Source organism: Acanthochromis polyacanthus, chromosome 1 (genome assembly GCF_021347895.1).
Source record: "Acanthochromis polyacanthus isolate Apoly-LR-REF ecotype Palm Island chromosome 1, KAUST_Apoly_ChrSc, whole genome shotgun sequence".
Classification (NCBI taxonomy): Eukaryota; Metazoa; Chordata; class Actinopteri; family Pomacentridae; genus Acanthochromis; species Acanthochromis polyacanthus.
The window spans coordinates 59073249-59092685 of record NC_067113.1 but is presented as its reverse complement, the minus strand read 5'-3'; the positions used below and the strand labels follow the sequence as shown (position 1 = coordinate 59092685).

The window sequence follows — 19437 nt, the reverse complement described above, 5'->3', positions numbered from 1 at the left end:
ATTAAAGCAAAATTAGAGACGTTCTGGTGTCTTTTCAGCAGCAGCAGCAGCAGCAGTTTTTTAATAATAAAATGATGCTTGATGAACCTTAAAAATCAAGATATCATCAATAATTTAAAGTAAATACAGAGTAAAACAGTGGTTTTATTCTAAAGCTTTCGTCTGTCTTCACTTTGGTTCCAACTTTATTTCTAATTAAAGCTAATCAACGTTAATCCGAGCGGCTGAATGAAGCTAAATAAACTGATATCTTCAGTAAAGTCCGTTTCTAATCTCAGTCACATGTTCGGAGTGACGGATTAAACTGAGAGGAAGGAGGAACTCCAGTATGGTCATGAGAGAACAGCCGTGAAATCTGTCAACGTCGGAAAACACAAGAGTGTTTCTGCTTCTAAACGATGGAATAAAAACCAAATCAAGCTCAAACACAAACAAGCATAACTTGATTTTCTTCTCTGGCCTCGTCTTTAATTAAATCTTCTTTAATGCCTTCAACTCAGACTCTTGTCTTAAATGAGCTTTAATGTCTTTAAACCAGCAGAAAAAGTGATTAGTTTAAGTTTAACTGGTTCATCAAATTATTCTAGTGAGGACCAATAAGGCTGGTAGATTATATAAGAGCAAAAAAGAGCTTTAATCTATAGATTAATACATAAAGTTATTGTGGTACAGTTTGTTTTGTTGCTTTTCTACAGGTTATGATAGAAAAACAAATTTTGACTATTTATATTAATATATGTAATTATCATTATCATTATTATTATTATTAGAGTATATATATATATATATATATATATATATATATATATATACATATATATATATATATATATATATATATATATATATATATATATATATATATATATATATATATATATGAAATCGCTATTATTAAAAAATAATAAAATGATAAATATTACTAACAAACAATAACAGATAGAACATGCTAGAATATATAATGCATTTTATGTTCATATTTACATATATTATTGTTATCATTATTATTATTATTACTGTGATCATGCTGATGAAAACCAGTCTGTGGATAAACCAATAGAGCTCTGTTGACAGCAGGAGGCGCTGTTTCCTCCTGGAGACACTAAACCGCTGTTAAAAGGACCGTAGAAGACGAGCCACTGCCTCTACTGGTAATGAACCGTAGAAGAAGAGCGTCTCAGTGGGCGGGACAAACAAACAAACTGAGGAGATGTTTCACTGATTATATCGTCTATATTTAAACCAGTTCATGGTTACTTTCCGGATAAATCGTCTCCAGGCTCTACAGAAACATGAGTTCGTTCCTGGGCCGGATGAAGGAGTATCCCACCGTGTCTCTGGACCGCTTCGACCGGGAGAACCTACATGCCCGGGCATATTTCCTGTCGCACTGCCACAAAGGTGAGCTGCTGCTGGTTAGCATTTCTATATTGCAGGATTTAGTGGTTAAAACAGACTCTAACCGGAGGTTTTATTCATGTTTTACTGACTGCAGACCACATGAAGGGACTGAAAGGACCTCTGCTGAAGAGGAAGCTGCAGTTCAGGTGGAAACTCTTCACTTTATTCTCATTAATGTCTTTAAAATGTCAACGAAACTGTACTTTACCTCACTGACAACAGGTTTAAACGCATTTAACTTAATCAAAGACAAATATTAGCCACGTTTGGCAAGATAAACAGTCTGGTTAATGATAAATTAATATATATATTTTTACTTGACAAGTCAAATTCTGACGTTAAAGTCAATCAAGAGATTAAAAAAAGTCTAGGTTTAAATTTACAAGTTAACGTCATAAGATAAATTATCAGAAAAGATATGAGGTAAAAAAAGTTTCAACTGTGACATTAAAACCACAAAAATAACTAAATAATAATGATAAACAGGAACAATTATGAGATGAAAAATGAAGCTAGTCAAAACTATTAAAAGCTAAAATGTTTAGTTAAAAACAAAAAATGTGACTTACTAAGGTGTTTAAACCTACAGTTATGAGATGAAATTTCATAATTAAGTCAAACTGAGCAGATAAAAGTAAAGTACACATCAAAATCATGACATAAAAATTTAAAATTCATGAAATTTGTCTAAAAATTTTGAGATGTATACATTTAAAAAAGCATAAATTGAGTCAACCTAATCTGATTTTTTTTTTTTAAATCCAGATTTTTTTTACTTGAGGATTATAAAAACTGTAAATATTTCAAAATCCTGATCTAGTAATTCGATTTTTTGTTATTTAAGTGGATGTGATTGAAAAGGAGAGACCCCTTTCACATGATGTATGCATACTTAATTAGGCAGCTGCGCGCGCAGACCCGGTGCAAAACAAAGCCTGTTTACCTGGCCAACGCTTGATATTGCAAGCTGGAGTCGGTGTTTTTTTATATACACATATTACGCTAAATATGCCTTCTTGTTGTGCTGTCGGCTGTCAGAATCGCCGTACTGACAACCCTCATTTAAAATTAAAATCATGGAAATGTTACATCACCCAATATAAAAATTAGATATGTAGAGAAAAGATCCCGTGGATAGTGCTTTATATAATTATCGTGCATGTGAGCGATAATAGGGTGTTTTGTCATTACTGCAATGAATATGTTTGTTGACTTAGCCTTGTTATTTTTGTTTTACGGGACTTTAATAATTATAATAAATACAATTTTAACAGGTCGTGCATCTGACGATTCAGACAGTCCTGATTTCGTGCCTTCGGTATTTCCTCACAGGCGTGACAGTGCCAACAGCACCAAAGCTAAGAACAAAATTGACAGGTAATTTGTACACTCACACCACATTTCTGATACTGGATGGTATGTGAGTTATTGTACGTGACCGCAAAGCACGAAATTAACAGCATCAAGGAATTTGTATGCCTTTAAATTCTCTTTCGTGTAAACGCTTGGCGAGTTAATTAAATATAAATAGATGTCCGGCCATTGAATATGTGGCCATTGCCTCATATCCCGTAACCACTCTTGTTGCGGCAATGAGTACGGGTCCGGTAGTTGCGTACCTGTACTAAGTGTCAACTTGTTTAAGTAACAGGTACGATCGGCAGCTGGTGACAGCTCGTCAAGGTATGGTTTCTTAACAATAAGTTTTGGCTGTGCCGTTGTCTTTCTGCACCGGGTCTGCATTCGCATACCGATGTTGACGCTTGTGTTAGTAAACACTGCAAGCCGTCTATAGAATGATCTTGATCAGTTAATAGAAAATCAGCCAGTTGTAAGTCAGATAAATTCACACTTTTTACTAAATTTGCTATGAGTTTAAGAACCAAACTATTAACGGTGAAAAACTTGAATTCAAATGAAAGATAAATTCCAGTTTTTTGAGAGAAACAGTCGTTTAACAACAGGAAACTAAACATTGTGTTTTCTGCTGTTTTCAGTCGAACCGTCAGACTTTATTGTTCCTTCGTGACCAAAGAGATTCTTCTGAATAATCCAAAGTATTCCTTCTGGGAAGAATACATCGTGAGTCCTTCACCATCTCACCTTTATTTCTACATTTATACCAAACAGTTTCTTCATTTTGTCTCTTGGTTTATTTGTATTTGTCCATTCAGGTTCCTCTGGAGCTGGAGAGTCCGACTCAGATTTCTCTGGTGGACGAAGCATCAGGAGAGGTAATATTAATTATTATTAATCAGGTAAATTCACATCACCATAGACGGCACTGCCGCTGTTGCTTTAAATAGTCTGCATAATGTTGTTTATTTTGTGTTTTTCTGGCAGAAAGAAGACATTGTGGTAACGCTGCTTCCTGCCGGTCACTGTCCCGGCTCTGTAATGTGAGTCAAACGTTTCCTAAACCCTCATTTAATTTCCATGTTTTTAGTATTTTCCCTCAAGGATGCATGCAGGAAAGGAAAATCACCTTCAATTAAAACATTGAAATTATGAGAGAAAATAATATTACTAGAATAAAATAACAATTAAAATAACTGTCATGCAAATTGAGTTTACATAATGAGATTAAAATGCAACATTTCATAAGAAATGAAGCTGTGAAATTAGATTAAATAACTCCTTGCTTGTTCCTTCTCGTTAAGCTTTAAGTGTAGGATTATAGTGGAAAATACCAAAAATTTAGTCAAACAGAGGACATGTTGAGACGTTGTTGTGTTGCTTTGTGTGTTTGTGTAGGTTTCTGTTCGAGGGTTGCCGTGGAAACGTGTTGTACACAGGCGACTTCAGGTTCGCTGTTGGAGACACCTCCAGAATAGAACATCTGCACTCAGGCAGCAGGTCGGTTAGTCTTCATCTTTTATCTCACTATATGAGTCCATAGATTGTTTCCATTAGTGTTTATGTATCTGTTAATCTTCACAGTTCTTTACATTCGCTCCACTGTTTGATGTTTTCCAGGGTAAAAGACATTCAGAGTGTTTATCTGGACTCTACCTTCTATGATCCACGCTTCTATCAGATACCAACACGGGTAAGTTTCTCGTTTCCACTGGGATTTACTCACTGCAGTTAATTACAGTCAATAATTTAGCCAATTTAACGCTAACCGATGAGGCATAAAAAGAAGAAGGTCGTGCAGGACTTAGAAATAAATAGTAGATGAGGTGGAGCCTCTTTCTATTTAATACTGTAGAGACCAGAGGAGACATCACTCAGACTACAGTTCATGTCAAAAAGTGTTCCTTTAATTTTTTGGAGCAGTGTATATATAGCTGGAGGTGATCACTCCGGCTACTGTGGGGGGTTTAGCTAGTAAAGGGGCACCATGACAAAGACTTCTGTAGTGGTTTATGACCTCCGACCAAAGCTAAAGTTGTCATCAACTTGACTCGCGTTTCTGTATTAGTAGTATGTTCATTGTAGCTAGTTTTGTTGTTGATGCTACATGTCTGTTGGCTCAAATCTAAGACCCAATGCCTACTGTACCCAGTTTGTGTTATTGATTGATTGATTGGTTATTGACAGATAATGCTGCCGATTTTCGGTTAAAAATATATAAGAAATTTGCATCTGTAGTGGGATTTCTGGAATATCAGGTTGTTTTCAAGACGCATTCCAAAACGAGATAGAGGAAAATCTACTGTTCACACTCAATTGCCAGTTTATTAGGTACATCTGGCTCGAAGTTATTTTCAGTTTTTGTCAATTCAAATGAAATATTTTGCAGGTCTGTAGTCAAACACAGAAAATCTTCATCAACCGTCTCTGTAGCCAAGCGACGGGTCACAAAGAAAAAGATATTGCCATGTTTTATGTAGATTAATTACATGTTCAATAGAGTTACTCAACCTGCAGCCTCATTGAGGGAAATGAATTCAACATTAAATCCAGTATTTACAGCGTGTTAAATCTTTTGAGCCCGGTTATTTTCTACTGAAATGATGAGCAGCGACTGGGATCAGAGCAGCTGCAGATATTCAAAGGATTTCTAAGAATATATCAACCGGTGATCCAACGTAAGAACCACGAAAGACCAAGTTAGCTGCTGTTTTTAGATGATCTGACATGTTGGTAGCAGAGTTTACATTCAACGTTTGGACGACTTGTGTGGCACCATGTCAGTTAGTTTGTAGAAATTTAGAATAAACATTAAGTAAGCTTCAAATAAATTGTAAAAAAATAATTTAAAAAAAGTAGTATTTTATAATTTGAGGCAAACATTTTAGGTTATGTAAGAGTTTTATTTTTAAAAGTCACAGAGCTGTACATCAAAACTGGTTTATTCAAATGTTTTCTGTGATTTTCCTCATTTGTAATCATCACTACATGTAATGATCAGTACCAACAGTGGGGTTAGTTTTTGTGTGTTTGTGTACTTAGGAGGTGTGTTTAAACGGCATCTTGGAGCTTGTTGGAAACTGGATTGGTCAGAGTTCGCATCATGTCGTATGGCTCAACTGCAAAGCTGCTTACGGATATGAATATCTGTTCACCAACCTGGGAGAAGAGTTCAACACACAGGTGAAACGTTGCAAAAAATAAAGAAAATGTGAAATAAACTTCCTTTAAATCTGACAAATGGTGATGTTTAGTGGCATGTAAAAACAACTTATTTTCTTAAAGTAGCCTTAAACTGACAATAAGTTCTTTTACAACTGAGATGTATGTACAGATCCATATAAGTTGAAGGTTTTTATACATTCTGTCGTCTAATTCGTCCTGCAGATCCATGTCAACAGTCTGGCCATGTTCAAGAAGATGCCAGAGATCTTAAGCTACGTAACAACTGACCGAAGGACTCAGATTCACGCCTGTCGACACCCAAAGGTAAAACTTTAGTCTCAAAAACAGTCGAATTTCCACCACTTCAAAAGACTTACACGGACTTACATTTATTCACTTGTTGTTTTCATCTAAAATCATCAGGATGTTCTTTTTGACCAGCTCTGATTTACTTAAAACTTTGTCATCATCAACTACAGATATTCAAAGTGGTATTTATTAAATTGTATCCTCATATATTGAGTATTTTGGGAGATAACATTCTTTAAAAATTGCCTATAAGCAGGTTTTTTCTCACATTGAAATCTGAGGCTTCTTGAACAACAATATCTAAGGAACTATTAAAGATAAAAACCTGAAATTTTCTGTCATTTCTCATCATGTCATTGATTTTCAATCTGTACGGACAAATAGATCAAATAATCTCTGATTACAAGTGAGTAGAACTATAGAAAGAAAATTGAAGCTGTCATGAAAAGTTCATTTTTTGAGCTCATATTAACAGAAAAACCGATCATGCTGAAGGGAGTCAGTGATATTTTCTGAACCACATGTAGTTGTATGTCACAATAATGCAGACAAAACATCTAAAATACTTTAATTATCAAGTATTTGATGACAAAAATGAAAACTATCTTGAACATCCATCCATCCTCTATACACCGCTTTATCCTCACTAGGGTCGCGGGGTGCTGGAGTCTATCCCAGCTGACTCGGGCGAAGGCAGGGGACACCCTGGACAGGTCGCCAGTCTGTCGCAGGGCTACATATACAGACAAACAATCAGACTCACATTCACACCTACGGACAATTGAGAGTAACCAATTAACCTGAGCATATTTCTGGACTGTGGGAGGAAGCCAGAGTGCCCGGAGAAAACCCACACATGCACATGGAGAACATGCAAACTCCATGCAGAAAGATCCCAGGCCCAGGCCGGGACTCGAACCAAGGATCTTCTTGCTACAAGGTGAAAGTGCTAACCACTTATTCCACTGTGCAGCCCCTATCTTGAACTGATTGATAAAAATATTGGTAGACAGTCTGATCCAATTTGAACAGATTTCTCAAGTTTTAAAGTGGTTTTCCAATTATAACTAAGAAAATACATTGCTCTCTGATTTGTAATGGAATGACCCATCTGTAACCTTGCCAGCAAGTTGATTTCTCGCGATATTTGTGAGTTCACAAATCTCTCAAGAAACCATCTTGCTCCGCTCCCGCATTCACTGTTCGTACAGAGCCAAGTTGGCATGGGCCAATCACGCAGCAGTATTCGTGTGTGGGGCGGGATATCCGGGTGTGAAGACGACACCAAGCGCCAGTAGATCAAAACAAACATGGCAACGGAGGACAACGATCGTGTAGATGCTGCTATTAAGTCAGTTTTAGCTGAATCTCCTGTCGCTTCTTTGAAGGAAGAACAACGAGAGGCGCTTTGCACATTTCTGGATGGTAAAGATGTTTGTGCTTTTTTACCTACGGGTTTTGGTAAGAGTTTAATCTACCAATTGGCTCCGCTCGTTGTGAAGATCCTGTGATTGGCTAAAAACAAACCTGTCAGAGGCGGGACATACTGTTGCATTGTCCAATCCGTGCCTCTTTCCTCCAAACGGATTTACATGGAGCGGTCCCAGATTGATATTGTGGAGTACTATCAAGTACTACACAATTATTAATCTGGCTATTGCCAGGTTAACCCATCTGTTCATTGGCAATCTTTGGTGATGTCAATATTTAGTTCTTGTACAAGAAGATAGAAGTGTATATAAAACCTCGAACAGTCAAAGTCTCAGATTATTGTTTTGTAGGCTGATTTAGTTCAATATGTTCACTGGTGTAATTATGTAAAAATGAAAACCTTTCAGATATGGAAAACAAAGCTTTTTTTGGCTTCACTTGTGTGTTAAAGTGATGCTGTTTTGTCATTCAATGTATAAAATTCTCAAATTTGGTGACACCACAAGAAATAATTGATCACAAGAATGTTTCAGCATGAACATTTTTATGATTAAAAGTTGACAGAATGAACAGTAATGACGGTAGGATCCACCTTTGCTGATGAGCTTTTGCTGTGCTGATCTAAACAAGCGTTGCAGCTGTTTCAGTTCACAAACTATAACTGTAGTGTTTTCCAGACGAGGAAGGAAACGGTGTGAGACTCTGATCCAACAGGTGCAACGAGATCCAGGAAGCTTTGGTTGGTTTAAATGGTGCAGAAAACCACCTTTAGAAAACAGAAGGCACTGTGACATGAAGTTTTTGAATATTTCTTCAAGACAAAGTTAAACACACAGACCAGTGTTAATGAACTTTAGGTCTTTAGAGTCTGTTACGGTACGAGAAGGTTAATGTGAAACAACAACTGAAACTCTCTCAGAATAAAGTCTGTGTTCAGACTTCTGGTCATCTTTAATCCTTGTCATTGACTCAAACACTAAAACTCTCCACTAGGAGCCGATCAAGGCGGTTTTGAACTCATCTGTAATCTTTGGTTTCCATCCACTGTCCCATGTTTTGTAAATTTTAATAATTTACTAAATATGTGCAGCAATATTAAATATGTATTGATGATTTATTTGTTTGACAAAATGGCCATTTTACATTTACTTTGACATTGGAATGATGTCCTATAGGATTACACCTTGATTTGATACAGTTGCACTAGCCGGAGGTCATTAACCATCACATCTTTGTCATGGTGTCCCTTTGGTAGCTAAACCCCTACAATGGTCTCCACTTGCCAACGTGAACTGACCGCAGTCCAAGAGACTTTTTTTAAATTTTTTTTTAGTTTGCTTAGCTTGACTGGAAGCAAGGGGAAACAGTTAGCCTGGAATTGTTTGAATTAACTAAAACTGCCAACAGCAGCTGACTAACTGAAACGTCATACGATGACTTAGGGGTGCTGCTGTTGAAACAAGTGCAATCTTAAGGCTGAGCAGTGCTAACTGGCTTCATGTTTACTGTACTGTGTGTTCCAGATAATTATGCAAATGTAATTTTTCATTATTGTGAAGAGGCTTTTTGCTTAATTTTACTAAATCTGCTTTTTTACTATTGCAAAGGCCTATTGTGGGCATTATTTGGTAGTTTTGGAATATTTTTATTATTTAGAAGTGTAATCATCCAATTTTCTAGAATATGACTGTTCCAGATAATTATGCAAGTCAAATAAAAAAAAACAAAGTTCAGTTTTAAAAGTAAACAACACATTTATTTTATACCAACAAGTATATAACATGATAATCTTTATTTTTAAAGCAATATTCAACAATGGTGTAATAAAAAATAAAAAAATTTAAACAATATTTAATTGAAAATGTGTTTATCACATGTTGATATAACCACCTTTCTTCTGCAATACTTCAACCAGTCTAGAATCAACTGAGCATGTAAGCTTTTTGATGGTTTTAGAGGCAATGTTCTTGCTTGTGGTCAATATTGCTCTCCAAAGACTGTCCTTAGAAGAAAACTGGCGGCCATTGGCGTACAACTCCTGTTTGAGAATTGCCCAAAGATTCTCTATTGGGTTTAGATCTGGTGAAGCAGGGGACCATGTCATCAGGCGTTTGTCCTTGAAATTCTTCTTGGCCAGCCACTCTTTTGTGTACTTGGAGGCATGACTTGGCGCATTGTCCTGCATGAAGATGATGCTCTTCTTGTAACTGGCAGGCTTTGATTTGTACCATGGTATAAAATTTTGTTCCAAGAACTTGGTGTAATTTTCCGAGTTCATTTTTACTCCTTCTACTTTAAAAGGCCCAACTATTTCATCTGCAATGATACCAGCCCAAATCATCACCCCACCACCTCCTTGCTGCCTCCTTAGACGTGTTGATGTTTGCTGTCCATGGAGTACCCAGCCTCTGTCCCATCCATCTGGTCCATCTAATGTAGTTCGCATCTCATCAGTGAAAAGAACATTTTCAAAGTTTGTCTTTAAATTTTCAGAAGCCCATTGAAGTCGTTTTGCTTTGTGGTCCTTAGTGAGTGGTGGATGTTTTATGGTTTTCTTAGAGTCAGCGACTTCATTCAGTATCCTACATCTGGTCGTTCGTGGAGATGGTATTCCACAGGCTGAAAAAATGACTTTACTTGTGCTCCGAGGGTTCTTTGCAACTTCCCTTTTAATACATGCTAGATCTCTTGCTGAAAACTTTTTGTCTCTCTGCTTTCTGTGTGTTCGCACTTTTTCAGAGTTTCCAACAAAAGCCTTGATCGTCCGATGGTCACGGTGCAAAGCCTCAAGTGTTGTCTTGCCATCTGCCAAGCTCTTCACAATTGTTTCCTTTTCCTTCATAGATAGATCTCGTTGTTTTCTCATTTTCCCAGTTTGGTGATCTTCAGGAAAATGAAGATCACCAACTTTGTGGACCCACTTTTATAGTCCTGATGTCACACCCCTCCCGTGCCAGCTCTCCGACTCATCTAATTAGGAGCAGCTGGGGAGAAGCACAGCTGAACGCTATGAACAATCAGAACAATCAGCTCAGTACTTCCAGAACTTAACTGTGGGGCCGTTTACACGAGGACCATCTTAACAGAAAACGCAAAAGTGGCATCTTGTCATTTCACGTTTAGACGAGTGGTTTTGAAGGAAATCTGCGTATATACGGTGACTCTATAGTGTGTGGAATTCGAATGGATATGCATGCCAGGCAGCTGGGTGGCGCTGTGATAAAACTCCGCCATGTCAACGCGCATTCGTACCATCTCCCTTTTCGGATCTCCGCCGCGGTAAATGTTCATGAATGGAATCTGTACAGATTCTGTACGTTTGTTGTTACGACTCCTGTAGTGTACATAGAGCTGCCAGAGTTGCTTGAAGGTACGAAGGATGGAAATAATCACACATCTTTGTTTAAGTCCTTGTACCGGCCGGCAAAACAAAGCACCGGCGCACGTATGCGACGTAATCACGTACGTGACGTGGTCAGATCTCGGCAAAGTTTTGCGTTTTGCTGTTTAGACGGAAACGTAATGGCGGAGCATTTTCTACTTTTCCACTCTGGAGGCTGGTTTCAAATTTTTGCGTTTTCAAGCCCCCAAAACGCCATCCTCGTATAAACGATAGGGCGTTTTGTTGAAATATTTTGCCGTTTTTACCTGCAAGCGTCCTCGTGTAAACGGCCCCTGGATTTCTTTTTTGTTTAACTTGCATATTTATCTGGAACCGTCAAATTCTAAAAAATTGGATTATTACACCCCTAAATATTAAAAAAATATTCTAAAACTACCAAATAATGCTCAAAATAGGCCTTTGCAATAGCAAAAAGTAGATTTAGTAAAATTAAGCAAAACGCCTCTTCACAATAACGAAAAATCGTATCTGCATAATTATCTGGAACACACAGTAGAAACGTGAGTGACTCTTGAAACTTCTTCACAATGACTGAAAATGTGTCTAAGATACTAAAAACCTGTCCATATAGATTCTAAATATTCCAAAATGAGAAAAAAAAACTCAAATATCTTGAAACTTCTCTAAAATGACTCAAAATGTGTCTAAAATGACTTCACATTTGCAAGCAATCACACAATAATGGCCCAAAATTAATCATTTCTTAGCACAGGAGCTCTGGTCGGAGGTCATTAAGCATCACAGAAGTCTTTGTCATGGTGCCCTTTTACTAATTAAACCCCGTCAATACTTTTTGGTACAACCAGGTGCTACAGCTAAAGTCAGTAAAACTTCTCCAAAACTACTCAAAACTTGTCTACAATGAATTTGCCATAAACTATACAAAAATGGTGTAAAATTACTCATTACTTAGTGCATGAGCTCTGGTTGGAGGTCATTAAGCATCCCAGAAGTCTTTGTCATGGTGCCCCTTTACTAGATAAACTCCCACAATGCTCTCTGCCAACATGAACTTCCTGTAGTCTGAGTGATGCCTCTGGTCTGTACAGCATTAAACAGTAAGAGGCTTCTTGTTCCTTATGACAATATTTGTTTATCTAGACAAGAACTTTTACTGCAGTTGAAACATCTTAGAAATCTTTTCTCTGCACCAGAGAGATTCTTTATTTAATCCTCATGGTTCAGTGGCAAGAAATGTAGTGACAGTTCTTTAAATCCTGTCTGTTGATAGTGTTTTAAAGTTTGATTTTGACACAGGATACCCTCATCTCATCAGAGTTTCTGTATGTTTTTATGCAGGACGAGGAGTTTTTCCTGGGCAACAGGCTTCCTTGTGGTTGTACATCAGCTGATGGGACTCCTCTTCGTATCATCAGCATAAAACCGTCCACCATGTGGTTCGGAGAAAGGACCAAGAAAACCAATGTTATAATAAAGTAAGAGCTCACTTTATTAGGACCTAAGAAAACATTTGGATAATTCATAGAAAATGTAGTTATCTATAAATATGATTTATTAGACGCTAAATGTGTTTTGTTTTTTTGTTTTTTTGCTGTTTTTCCAGAACAGGAGCCAGTTCATACCGAGCCTGTTTCAGTTTCCATTCCTCCTACTCAGAGGTAAAGCTCATTATTTAGCAATGGATAGACAGTAGATTATTAAGGTTAATTCTAGGACATTTTCACAAACTAGCCACAGTAATCGTCCTAAAATAAGAGCAAAGCTGCTGAGAGACGCTTTTCCTACTAAGAAACTCAGTGTTGGTGAATTAGTTTTTCTTAACCCTCCTGTCGTCCTGTGAGTCAAATTGACCCGTTTTAAAATTTTAAAAATGTGGGAAAAAATATATATATTTTGACAGTGAAAACATCCGCATCTTCAAAATTATTTTAGGAAATTTTTGAACATTTTTTGGTGGGAAAAAACAAATTTTTAAAAAATGTTTAAGAACATTCAGAAAAAAATCTACCAAAATCCAGTGAATTTCGCTGTCAAATTTGGGGATTTTTTTATTTAAAAAAATAAAACTTTTGAGGGAATATGTCCACCGGTGTAGTTATGTAAAAATAAAAACCTTTCAGATATGGAAAACACAGCATTTTTTGGCTTCACTTGTGTGTTAAAGTGATGCTGTTTTGTCATTTAACGTATAAAATTCTCAAATTTGGTGACACCACAAGAAATAATTGTTCACAAGAATGTTTCAGCATGAACATTTTTATGATTAAAAGTTGACAGAATGAACAGTAATGACGGTAGGATCCACCTTTGCTGATGAGCTTTTGCTGTGCTGATCTAAACAAGCGTTGCAGCTGTTTCAGTTCATGAACTATAACTGTAGTGTTTTCCAGACGGCTACCAAAATTAATATCCGGATAGTGCCGTAGCGAACGAATATTCGGGATATTTGGGTATTTCCCTGCAGAGCAAAGAGGTGTATTTATATTGCAGATTTTATTCAACAAACATTGCAAAACCAAAGAAAAAAGCCCAAAATTCCAAATTCTGAGAAATAATTTACTTTACATTAACTCATATAATATTTATCTATACACCAGAGATCTGCTTTTTCTTCCACATACATCAAGTCTAAATTGCAAAAGCATCCTCTATCAGAGAAAAGCCTTATTACAGGTAATTAAATGAAATTTTTACAATGCAGTAGTACCAGAAACCATGAAAACTTTATAAAAAGCTAAATATCCAAAACATAAAGGTAATAAAATGTAAAATAAATTACAATTATTGCAAGAGTATCAAAGCAATCTTGAAACCTAAATCGTCATTTTCCAGTGAGGGTTTCCAGGATTTGTTGGGTTTTCTGTGTATCTTTTTGTAGAATCTTGGTCTTAATGTTTAATTTAGTCAACATCTGGTTCAGGTAAATTAGTGAAGTAGATTTATTTTATGTATTCATTTTTTAACCACATGTGCTTTATACCTTGCGATGTTTTTCTTAATTTCCAGATCAGAGACTTTTTGTCGTATCTTCAGCCGGTCAACGTCTACCCCAGTGTCATTCCTATCGGTCGGACGATGACGGAGGTCACACAGATGTGAGTCAAGTTTGATTATTGATTGTTAAATCAATAATTAATTGGGTCTGTACATATGATAACTTTGAGAAAACATTAAAGCTTGTCAATCCCACCAGTTTCTCATAAAATATCCTAATAGTACGGCATCGTTGAGCAGAATTTTTTGTCTTTTGAATGAGCATGGACACAATTCAATGATTAAAATACATTATTGTTTAAAAATGATCAAAGATAATGTGTTATCAGACAAACCAGAGCCTCTGAATGTTGATTCTATAGATGTTAATCCAACATAACAACTCTGACTTGGTGTGTTTGCTCAGGTTGAAGCTGATGTGCAGGAAACGGTCCGATCAGGAAGCGTTCACCTACAAACCTCTGGGAGTTTTAAAACGCAGCAGAGCGGAGCGACCCACATACGGTAACACAAAACACAACACAACACAACAACAAGCCTGTGTCCTGTTTTCATTATCTTTAACCCAGAGCTGAGGGTCTCATGGAAAGAACAACAAACACCAGGTGACCCAGAATCTTCAGTGACTCATGGTGCATTAAAAAGTTGTAGAAATTACATTAAACACCTCCACTCTTGCTTGGCTTTCCATCCTCCATTGAATTTAGTCCAGGGATGTACTTTACCAAACATGAAAACATAGAAAAGGTGGTGTCTACCACCATGCTTTTGATGATCAGGTATTATCCTGGCACTGTAGGAGCCAGTTAGCACTCAGGTCTAGAAGTAGTCTTTGTCCAGTTAGATGTTGTATTTAGAAGGTAGGGATGTCCGGATCCACTCTTAAAGATCAGAATCAGGACCAATCAAGGCATTTCTGACCTGAATCCTTTGTTTATTATTAACCATTTGTTGTAAAGAGAGAGCGCAATTTATGGCTGGACTTTAGGAATGCAAATGATTGAATGATTTTCTAAATCTTTAATCAGTCGCATTGTCAGTCAACATTGAGTTAATCAGTTATACAAACTGAGCACAGTGGACACTTATTCTGTGCTCATATTGCTGTTTATTTAAACACATTTGTCACTGGGATATGGTATCCCCGTTACCGTTGGTCCCCAAACACCTGGTCGGAGGTCATTAACCACCACAGAAGTCTTTGTCATGGTGCCCCTTTACGTCTAGAAGCTTCTACAGAATTACTCAGTTTGTCTAAAATCACTAGAAGTAGATTGGCTCAGATTGGAGGTCATTAAGCGTCACAGAAGTCTTTATTATGGTGTGCCTTTACTAGATAAACCCCCACAATTCTCTTTGCTCCTCAACATGAATTTTCGTCTGAGTGATGCCTCCTCTGGTCTCTATAGTAATAAACAGTAAGAGGCTCCACCTGGTGGAACAACCAGGTACTACATATAAAGTAAAAAAACTTCACCAAAACGTCTTGAAATGTCTCCACAATGACTCAAAATGAGTCTAAGACATGGAAAATTTGTCCATGATGATTCAGAATATTACTAAAGGGGAAACAAACTTGTCTAAAACATCTTGAAACTTATCCCAAATTACTCAAATTGTCTAAAATGACTTCCCCCAAAATTATGCAAAATCTTTCAAAATTACTTAGTACATGAGCTGTGGTCGGAGGTCCTTAAGTGCCACTCAAGCCATGTCATGGTCATCATTGCTAGTTAAACCACCACAATGCTGTCTCCTTGCCAACATGAACTGTTTGTAGTCTGAGTGACGCCTCCTCTGGGGCCTCATTTATAAAACATTGCGTAGGATCCATACTAAAAGTTTGCGTACGCCGAAAGTCTGAAATGGGAGTACACCCTTCGCCCCGATTTATAAAACTGTGCGTACGCACAGCTGCACGCAATTTCTTGATAAATCACACACCAGCTGGAAGATTGCACAGGTGGATCCACCTCACATTCCGCCCACAACACACCCACATTTTACCATGAATGGTCAATGCAAAGTAACTCATGAATGTATCTGTATATAAATAAGCTGCTGATCCACGGCATTTTACGCAGCCCCGGCCTGCGGTCTTTTCACTACACTGATTTTAGGATGAATGAATCATGTGTTGACCCAGACCACCCTGCCACTAAATTTGTTATGATCATGTCCGATATACAAATAATTTGTACACTGATTGAATGTACATTTTTTTCAGTTCACATAGACAAATTCATCTTCACTCGGAGCCCTTACAGCAACATGAGTGCAGTCAGTTACGCCAATTACATTTGGGAAACCGGACATCTCTGCAAATTGCCGTTTAATGTTGGCCTGTTCACCCACAGTGTAAGGAAACCTGATGTATTGACTGGTCATGTTTATAATGTCATCCAAAACAGCTGGCATTATTGCGCTGAGGGATGGTTGTGATATCCCAGACCTAAAGGACATCATTTAACTATATCAGGCCCAGATAGGATTTAGACAACAAATGTAACCTCATATATTCTTCATATAAAACACATACCTGTCGGCCAGTTCCCGATCGCCAGAAACCCCAGAGTGGTCAGCTCCTGTGTCTGTACCGGGATGTCGTGGTTTCGGCGGGTGGGTCTGTCTAAGACAGCCCAGTTCAGCACATGGATCCAAGAGCACTGCTTTGGGAATCTGAATCGGCTTATTAGCCAGTCATCATCATGAGCCGGGAAATCTCCGTGATCCCTAAAAACTCTCTCCATTATGAGCCTGCCATTAACGTGATCTTCCAGCGATGCCAGGGCATCCATTGTGCCACATTACCCACGGCTGTCACCCGCTATTTATCCGCTTGATCAGCGATTGGACTGATTGTCACATGCCTTTTCCAATCAGGCATGTGACTGATTGTCACATGCCTTTTCCAAATTAGTAATCAATCAGTGCCACTCACCGATATCATTTGAAGATGGAAGTTTGATATATGAACATAGTTCTGCAAATACAGTCGTAGGCCGAATGGCGCACTGTATGAACATCTACAACAATGAGGGTTTATGATTATCTGGCTCTACAAGTCTAATATGTGATGACAATAAAGGTTTGACATCAATCTGGTTTCAATTCACCACTTCACCCTCCGGCACTGCCGTTCCCTCTGTCTCCAAAATGTGCTTAAGCAAGCATCAAAGTTGGCGCACCGGTGCGCAAATTCTCACGCCAAGTTTGTTTGTAGAAATCACAACGTACACAGCGTACGACACTTTCTACGCAAAGGTTGTGATTTACGCCACTTTCTAGCCCTGTTTTGTGCGTACGCAAGCTTTATAAATGAGGCCCCTGGTCTCTACAGTATTAAACAGTAAGAGGCTCCTTTTTTGTTATAACAGTGTTTGTTTATCTGGACAAGAAGTTTTATTACCACAGAAACACATTAGAAATCCTTTAGTGCCGCAGAGAGATTCTTTCTTTGTCCCCGTTGGTTCAGTGAGTGTAATTAGTTTTGATTTGATTGATTCTGTTGTCAGACAAGATAAGACATGATCCAATGTGCTTTACATTTGACACTAAGGATTAGCAATTGAAGTGTACACAAAATATTACTGCCTTGCAAAGAGAGAGACAGCAGTGAAGTCGAGCAAACAGAGTTGTAGCTGGAGGATGTTTAGTCTGACAGATAAAAACCTTGTAAAATGTGATTGGTGTCATGTTGCTTATTCAAAAAGCTTTGGATGTTGCACTCAGTTTCCATAATTTATTGGTCCCATGAATCTTTAAGTAGCTTAAGTGCAAGTTTAGTAACTTCACTGTTAAATGTATGAATGAGATCTGAAAGCACTTAAACCCAACTGGAGATGGTGGTTCCTGTTACACAACTCTTTCAATTCTTTAACTGTTTTAGCAATAAAATAGAGATGCTACATTTAAATAAAAAGCAAATAAGTGTTTTAATAAGGTTTATTTGAGGCTAATAACTGCCTTCAAGTAACCTGAGTCAAATGCTGTAGTTTGTTTGCTTCAGCCTTTATTTTTCCAAGAAGTTCTATAGAGATTTCTTTTACAAGAGAAACCAGAGGGCTGTGCTATAGCGGGAGATTAATCAATTGTCAGGAACGCATATTTGAAACCTGAGAACCATCATCATAATTGGATTTTTAGGTTTTGTTGAGTCGGATAACACAAAGAAAGTCTGGATTTGTTGAACTTCCTTTGTGGCACCAGTAAAGACCGACTTTGACACATTTTCAGGTTCTTTTTGCTCCAAAGAAGCAAAGTCTATGGTCTAATGCTTAAAAAAGTCTGATTTCGATCTTAACTCAGTTTTTAAATGTCAGTCCTTGTGGGTTTTTTGGTTTTGTAGAATCAAGTAGTTGGTTTTCTGTTTACATTTCCATGTTTGTGTTTCTACATTCAGACTCGGGGAGTGAAGATGAGCTGTTTGAAGGTTTGGATTTGGCTCCAGTGAGGAAGAAGATGGGTCTGAACCAAGATGGTCTAAAAGGTGTGTAGCTCTAATATTAGTCTTTTCTATGTGATAGTTTAAAATGGATTCTACACGTTGATCAAGCTGCAGGTTGTGTTCAATTAGTGTAGCTTTGAGTTGTTTTGTTTTGACCTCAACTTCAGTGTTTGGTTTCCGTCTAACTAACCTCATATCAGGTTTATTCCATCTCATATCATCAGGGGTCTTTTACTCGACCATCTGTTGTGATTTAACTTTTTTTTTTTTTTTTTTTTTTAAATCTCATCAATCCACTTTGAACAGGTATTTTTTGCTCATTGAAATTTGAGGCTGTTTGAACAACAAAATCTGAGGAAGTTTGGAATATAAAAACCTGAAATTTTCTCAGTTATTTCTCCTCATGTCATTGATTCAGAGTTTTCCATCTTTGGGCTCATTTTTTAAAAAAAAAAAGATAATTCACAAGTCAACTAGTGATATTTTCTAAACCCTGTGTAGCTGCAGGTCACAGTAATACAGAACATGTAGAATATTTGGTTATTTGGTTATTTTTGTTGAAATTTCAGAACCGATTGAGCCGATTGGAGGAGTTGTACCGGAAAAACAAAGATCCTGGTAGATGGTCTGATCCAAGGAGAACAAAGTTCTAGAGTTTCAAAATTGTTCTCCAAATATAATAAAGATTTTTTGTTATGGGCATGTTTTTTGCTCTGTATTTTTGTGACATCTGGTTCAGAAAGTATCATTAGTTAGAATCCGTAGTTTCTTTGTTAATGCACTCAGACTCTGTGACTTTTCATTAAATATTTCTAGTCACCTATAATTGGAGACTATTTGATCTACTTGTTCAATGTTACAAATTATGAATCAATGACAGGAAAAGAATGCAAATTTTAGGTTTTTATCTTTAAGTTCCTGAGATGATGTTCAAACGGCCTCAAATTTCAGAGTGAGAAAAAAGGTGTTG

At 37.3% G+C, this 19437-nt stretch overlaps 1 protein-coding gene across 3 annotated transcripts in view; it reads left to right on the top strand.

Moving 5' to 3' along the window:
- The first annotated feature begins 1144 nt into the window (after nt 1–1144).
- Nucleotides 1145–19437, top strand: part of dclre1c (DNA cross-link repair 1C, PSO2 homolog (S. cerevisiae)) — a 21221-nt gene continuing 2928 nt past the window's right edge. The window contains exons 1-15 of one of the 3 annotated variants that reach the window (XM_051949749.1): nt 1161–1401; nt 1496–1547; nt 2734–2778; nt 3399–3483; nt 3576–3635; nt 3745–3800; nt 4156–4257; nt 4378–4450; nt 5800–5940; nt 6145–6246; nt 12365–12501; nt 12630–12684; nt 14033–14121; nt 14427–14524; nt 18423–18509. In XM_051949749.1, the coding sequence (XP_051805709.1) occupies nt 1293–1401; nt 1496–1547; nt 2734–2778; nt 3399–3483; nt 3576–3635; nt 3745–3800; nt 4156–4257; nt 4378–4450; nt 5800–5940; nt 6145–6246; nt 12365–12501; nt 12630–12684; nt 14033–14121; nt 14427–14524; nt 18423–18509 (1291 nt within the window). In that variant the 5' untranslated portion in view covers nt 1161–1292. Of the gene's footprint in view, nt 1402–1495; nt 1548–2733; nt 2779–3398; nt 3484–3575; nt 3636–3744; nt 3801–4155; nt 4258–4377; nt 4451–5799; nt 5941–6144; nt 6247–12364; nt 12502–12629; nt 12685–14032; nt 14122–14426; nt 14525–18422; nt 18510–19437 lie in introns of all 3 variants that reach the window. The other 2 variants (XM_022210566.2, XM_051949756.1) reach the window with 2 other exon arrangements.